The sequence below is a fragment of the Dioscorea cayenensis genome, chromosome 9, assembly GCF_009730915.1.
Source record: "Dioscorea cayenensis subsp. rotundata cultivar TDr96_F1 chromosome 9, TDr96_F1_v2_PseudoChromosome.rev07_lg8_w22 25.fasta, whole genome shotgun sequence".
In the NCBI taxonomy this organism is placed as follows: Eukaryota; Viridiplantae; Streptophyta; class Magnoliopsida; order Dioscoreales; family Dioscoreaceae; genus Dioscorea; species Dioscorea cayenensis.
In genome coordinates, this window is record NC_052479.1 from 2,238,304 (window position 1) to 2,245,053 (window position 6,750).

Below are 6,750 nucleotides of genomic sequence, written 5' to 3' on the forward strand. Positions count from 1 at the left end.
ATATATATATATTCATGGGTCAAGGGGGTGCTTATTGAGCACAGCCTTGCCCCCTTAAATTAGCCTATGGACAAGAGCTATCTTTAGAGACAAGATCAAAAAGGAGGATTTCTCTTTAAGTGTAAGCAATGACCATATGAAGATACATCTATATTTGTTAAGGAGATTAACTACATGGAGGCCAAGATCTCGTTGAAGCTAAGATTGAAGCTATTTATAGACAGAGCAATTTGAAAACACAATTATGAAGAAGATTGGAAACTAGATGATTATGAGAACAAAACTTAGATGAATGAAAATCAAGTTTGGGAGCTAGAACATTGAATATCAAACTTGAATGAATGAAGATCAAGTTTGGAAAGAAAGATTTGAAACTTATTTGAAGATTCTTTGAAAACCATCTTTGGTATGATGGAGACATGCCATGTGGGGTGCCACCCTGTGAGGGTAATATATATATATATATATTAATAAATTTAAATTTTACATGAGTTAAAAGTAAAAAAAATCAAAATTCAATAATATATATAAAACTGGATTGGATCGGGTAACCGATCCCTTTTTTGGATTGGATATCCGCAAAATTTGGATATCTAATCAGAATTTATTCTCACCCCCTATATAATTGGGACGTTGAGACATTTATATAGAGACGCTGCTCTGAGATTTAGGATGAGCCACTGGAGAGACCCAATTGTGTGATGAAGTATGCTCAGAGATTGTGTAAGATGCTGGTTGACAAGTCAAAGAGCTCAGTTTCCTATTGTCTTGTTAACCAGGTTTAGGGTCAGCTACTTGTACTGACCATTAAGAATTGCAACTGATTGGACCTTACCAAATCTTGGTAAAGTATTTGATTGGACACTATCATTTTGCTTTTACCTTTTTGTTGTAACCTTTATTCAACATCCTTACTAGTTGGTCGATCAGTCTTCCTTTTCTTTATTTAAGCTGTTGTAATTCTGATACTGAAGCTAAGTTGAATACAATCAGATTAAGCTTTTATCTGTGTTTTCTTCTTCATCTTAGAGCTTTGTGTTTGCAGTGAGTGTAAGAGTGTTTCACCACCTCTAAACATCATTAGTGGTATCGGAGAATAGACGATGACCGGCGGCTCCTCAAGCTCTTCTCAACAGAATGTTCTACTCTTCAAGGGAGAGAACTACAACCTCTAGAGTCTCAAGATGAAGACTGTCTTCAGATCTAAGGATCTGTGGAGTATTGTTGAGAAAGGGATAGCTGAAGAAGCTGACAACAATCGACTCACTGAAATTATAAAAAAGGATGCTAAAGCTCTTTGTCTAATCTAACAGATTTTGGATGATCAAGTTCTTCTGAGGATTACTGAAGCCAAGACAGCAAAACAAGCTTGGGAAGTGCTGAAAACTCAGTACCAAGGCAATGCAAACAATATTACAATCAAGCTCCACTCTCTACACTGAGAACTTGATGCAACGAAGATGAAGAATGGTGAAAAGATTGAAGATTTCAGCACCAGAGTCTTAGATCTTGCATATCAGATTAAAGTCCTTCGAGAAGAGTTTCCAGAGAAGACAATAGTCACAAAAATTCTCAGAAGCTTGACACCCAGATTTACAAATGTTGTCTCATCCATCGTTGAGGCAAAGAACCTCAGCACACTAACTATTGATGAACTTTATCTATGGCTCACTCAGAAGCCATGAATAAATTCTTAACAATGTAGGTGACCAAGATGAAGAGAAGGCATTACATGTTCGAACTATACCAGCTGGAGATCACTTCAACAAAGGTGGGAGAGGTCGTGGTCGTGGTGGCTTTCACAGAGGAAGAGGGAGAGGCCGCGGACGAGGGAATTCCCCAAAGGGCAAGCTTATAGGGCAACAACACCACTTGAAATGGGTCATGGAGATCCTGTTGGGCCAATGCAGACCTCATCATATGGAGGTAACAAGTATTTCTTTCTCCTTACTGATGACTTTTCAAGGTATAGCTGGGTTTTCTTTATTCAAAGCAAGAGTGAAGCTTTGCAACGGTTCAAAATCTTCAAGCTTGTCGTTGAGAAGCAGTACTCAGCTCCATTGAAGGCTTTCCGCTCGGATCGGGGAGGAGAGTTCACTTCAAATGACTTCAGAGCTCTCTGTGAAGACACTGGGATCAAGCATCAACTCACTGCTCAAAGACATGAACGTGTCAACTGAACTTTGGGCTGATGTAGTAGTTACAGCTGCGTGCGTCATCAACTGTTCTCTGATGAGTTCACTGGAGAAGAAGACGTGCGCTATATGAAGCTTTGACTGGCTGGAAGCCGAGAGTTGACCATTTGCTAGTGTTCTGGGTGCGTTTGTTATGTTCTTGTTAACAGTCAACAAAGAAGAAAGTTAGATGTCAAGTCAATTAAAACACTATTCATTGGCTACTCAGAGGATTCGAAGGCGTACAGGTGTCTTGATCCTGAGGAGAAGAAAGTCTATGTGAGCAGAGAAATTACCATTTTTGAATCCAAGCAATGGGATTGGGGGAATGTTGCTGAGTCAGATGCGCAAGTTTTCGCGCTAACAGATGAGGTGGAAAAGGAGTTAGTTAATATCGATACTCTGCATTCACATCCGTCCGATACATCAATCAAATGGACAGAAATCTCCCACAACTCAGCTGAAGGTCTCCTTAATACCTCTTCGTCTCAGTCGAGCTCTGCGTCTCTATCACTGGCTTCTATAAGGTACCAAAGCTTAGCTAATATTTACAGTTGTTCATTCGCATTAACAGCTGCAGATCCTACCACATTTGAGGAAGGATCAAAACACAAGGAATAAATGACAGCCATGAAGGATGAAATGGCTTCAGTACAAAAGAACCAAACTTGGGATCTTGTAGCCTTGCCTGAAGGGAAGAAGGTGATTGATCTCAAGTGGGACGAAGATAAAACCTAATGGGTCTGAGCATAGGAAGAAGGCACGGATTGTAGCCAGAGGCTTTACTCAGCAAGGTGTCGATTTCATAATAGCATTCTCCAGTGGCTCGCATGGAGACAGTGCGGGTGTTTATGGCAATTGGAGTTCAGAGAAACTGGCGTATCTTTCAATTGGACGTCAAGACTGCATTCTTGAATGGGGATTTGTATGATGAAGTGTATGTTAGCCAACCTGAAGGCTTTATTGTTAAAGGGAAAGAGCATATGGTATACAAAGTCAGGAAGGCTCTATACGGTTTGCGACATGCCCTAAGAGCATGGTATGATCATATTGATAAGGAGTTTGTTTAGATGGGATTTATTCGCAGTACCAATGAGCCAACTATCTACTCAAAGGTTTGAAAAGATTCATAAATTCTGTTATTATGTATCTATATAGATGATATCATCTACATGGGTTCCTCTCCTGATATGCTATCTGAGTTTAAGAAGAAGATGTTGAAGACCTTTTAAATGATTGATTTGGGGCATCTGCGATACTTCTTAGGCTTGGAGGTACTACAATCAGCTGGAATTCTATTTGTGTCTCAACACAAATACGCTGAAGACTTACTGAAGAAATCAGGAATGCTGAATTGCAAGAAATTCTCTACTCCAATGAATACAAATGAGAAGTTGAGTTTAGAGTGTAACTCAGGAAAAGCTAATCCAGTTCATTATAGGAAAATTGTTGGTATCCTTCTCTACCTCACCCATACCAGACCGGATCTTGTCTACGCTGTTGGTATGGTCTCACGGTTTATGCAATCACCTACCATGCATCACTTTGGTGCTCTGAAAAGAATCTTACATTATGTTGCAGGAACTATGAGTTATGGCCTTTTATATACAAACACTAAAGAGTTGAAGCTTCCTGGCTTTACTGATAATGATTGGGGAGGTTTAACAGATGATCGTAGAAGCACAACAGGCTAGTGATTCTCTCTTAGCTCAACTGCTATGGCATGGAGTTCCAAGAAACAATTGATTACTGCTAGCACAGAAGTAGAATATATTTTTGCTACTTCTGCTGCATGTGAGAATCTGTGGCTCAGGCATTTATTGACAGATTTTGGTGTGAAGTTTGATACACCAACAGTGATACAATGTGATAACAAGTCTGCCATCTCAAGTACTAAAAATCCTACTATGCATGGGATAACAAAGCACATTGATACTAGGTTTAATTTCATAAGAGACTTAGTGAACAAAGGAGAAATTTCTGTAATCTATTGCAGTACACATGATCAGGTGGCAGACATTTTTACTAAGGCATTTTTAAGCTGCAAGCTCGAGCACTTCAGAGAAGCATTGGGTGTGACAAGCCTCTGAGCAAGGGGAGGATGATGAAGGATGCTCAGAGATTGTGTAAGATGCTGGTTGATAAGTCAAAGAGCTCAGTTTCCTATTGTCTTGTTAACCAGGTTTAGGGTCAGCTACTTGTACTGACCATTAAGAATTGCAACTGATTGGACCTTACCAAATCTTGGTAAAGTATTCGATTGGACACTATCCTTTTGCTTTTACCTTTTTGTTGTAACCTTTATTCAACATCCTTACTAGTTGGTCAGTCTTCCTTTTCTTTATTTAAGTTGTTGTAGTTCTGATAATGAAGCTAAGTTGAATACAATCAGTAAGCTTTTATCTGTGTTTTCTTCTTCATCTTAGAGCTTTGTGTTTGCAGTGAGTGTAAGAGTGTTTCACCACCTCTAAACATCATCATTGTGTTGGAGGGAGAGTAAGCATCATGCAATCTAGAGAGTGCTCTAGTTTATTTTTGTGAGAATAATCGTGAGAGTTATACTTATTTTTATTCCCCTCTTATAGTGGATTTTTATTTTTGAGTTTGCCCACCCACCAATATATGTAAGTGTTGTGCCGAGCAGCTGGGTTACCATTTTAATGTGCCCTTTGTATGTGATTGTGTTTGTGTTTACATAAGAGATTGAATGAATTCTAAACTACAATATACAAACCGGAACTAGCTCTATTGTTTCATTTGATGATAATTGTAGGTGCATACACACATTATCTTGCTACCCCTGCTTATCTCCAATGGAGACTCAGAATATTCTTGTTTACTTTCCAATAAACCCAACTTTGTATTTAATAAGTAGAATATATAGAACAAATTGCAGCTTTACATTTTGAATGAATCAAAGAATGATATATATTGTTAAGTAAATATTTGCTAAAGCAAATAACACTGGTCCATTTCTCTCCAATTCAAGTACATCACACTTGCAAGATAGTGTGTGTAAGCTCCAGCAATAACAAGAACATGGAAGAGCTGATGGCTATGTCCTACAAGATCGAACTTCCCCGGCATCCACCTTTCTGGCATCCTCGTTGCATAAACAACCACTCCAAGCCCATAGAAACCACCCATCACAAGCTCATACATTGCCGTCATCACTGCCACCGGTTCCTCGTTGAAAACCATCAGCTTGTGTATGATAGGCACAAGACCTGATACACCCATGCAGAAGAAGAGCAATGCACGTACAGACCTAAACTCCGGCGTCTGAAACACTGGCACAAGCGAAGCCAAAATAGCGGCAACACCGAAGACTGTAATGAAGCCGATGTAGAGGTTTCGGACAAAGGGGTCACACATGAAGGTGTAGTAAACAAGAGGGTAGAAAGAGGTGACAATTAAGGTTGAGATTCCAGCGTAGTCCAGTCTGAGCATGGTGTATGCACAGTGCTCCGAGTGGCATGATAGAAGGTGGCACACACTGCTTGTTAACAAGCAAAACATGGCTCCAAACAAGTATGCATAGAATGGCCAACGTGTAGTCGTACTCTCAAGCACATCATCATCTTTCATAATACTCTGCATTGATATAAAGGGGATCTTTATTAAATATATGTTCTGATTAGCATTAATATGGCAACAAATGCATCAAAATTAAAGAGAGAATATAAATATATACCAGGATATTAATGATGTTGGTTTGGTTGGCTGGAACTTGAGCTCTGAATACTGTGGCAGAAGTAGCATTCAAGGACATGATTATGACTTTGTCTGAGTTCTGACTGAAGGCTAAGGGAGCAAAGGCATGCATGGTGCATAAGGTGAGAGTGAGGAAGATGATGAATCCTATCAAATGCCTGAAAATAAAGACAGGTTCATGTTAGACAAAGATAAATATTAGATGAAGCTTGAAAGTTTCATATATATATAAAGGTATGAATGTATGTGTAGAATGTTGCTTACGTCCAGATGTTGAGTGTTTCATTGTGAATTGAGAAGATGCTGAGAATGGTTTGCTTCCATGGCCATTGAGAACGGTAGTAGTTCAAGATGAACTCATTGTCTTTGAGGAAAGTTGGGAGAGATTCAAATCCCACAAGCTCAAGCTCACACTTTGCAGCCTCTTTGCACTGAAAAGAGCATGTCTTTCCCATTGTAGATAAGCTAGAAATTTCTCTTTTTCTCTTCTTAAAGCTTGAAGGAATATTGATTACTGAGGTTTAGTTTGAAAGAAGCTATGGAAGTGGGAATGGTTTCAGTTCTTATTTATAGACTTGAGAATTTTCATTGATTTCCAGGAGGTTGCTTGAGCTGAACTGGTCTCTCAGTGTTTTTTTTTTAATTTAAGACAGGATATCATAGTGGGACTTGGTCATCAATTAGCTTCTGATCTACTTGCTATTTGTATTTGACTATATATATATATATATAATATAAAGTGGCGTTGAATTTGGAGTTAATGTGCTCAGTGGCTGACAGTTGAATGCATCTGGTCAAGAGATGCATACTGTGTATGAATCGATATGTATGTGACGTATGTTAACCAAGCACATATATATAT

The 6,750-nt window shown here is 39.0% G+C and overlaps 1 protein-coding gene across 1 annotated transcript; it reads right to left on the minus strand.

Moving 5' to 3' along the window:
- Positions 1–5,071: 5,071 nt before the first annotated feature.
- On the minus strand, positions 5,072–6,407 carry LOC120269335 (heptahelical transmembrane protein 4-like). Its single transcript, XM_039276671.1, has 3 exons — positions 6,153–6,407; positions 5,869–6,046; positions 5,072–5,768 (listed from the first exon to the last, which is right to left on the minus strand). The coding sequence occupies exons 1-3, from the start codon at positions 6,341–6,343 to the stop codon at positions 5,124–5,126; spliced, it is 1,014 nt and encodes a 337-aa protein (XP_039132605.1). The 5' UTR covers positions 6,344–6,407; the 3' UTR covers positions 5,072–5,123.
- Positions 6,408–6,750: the final 343 nt, after the last annotated feature.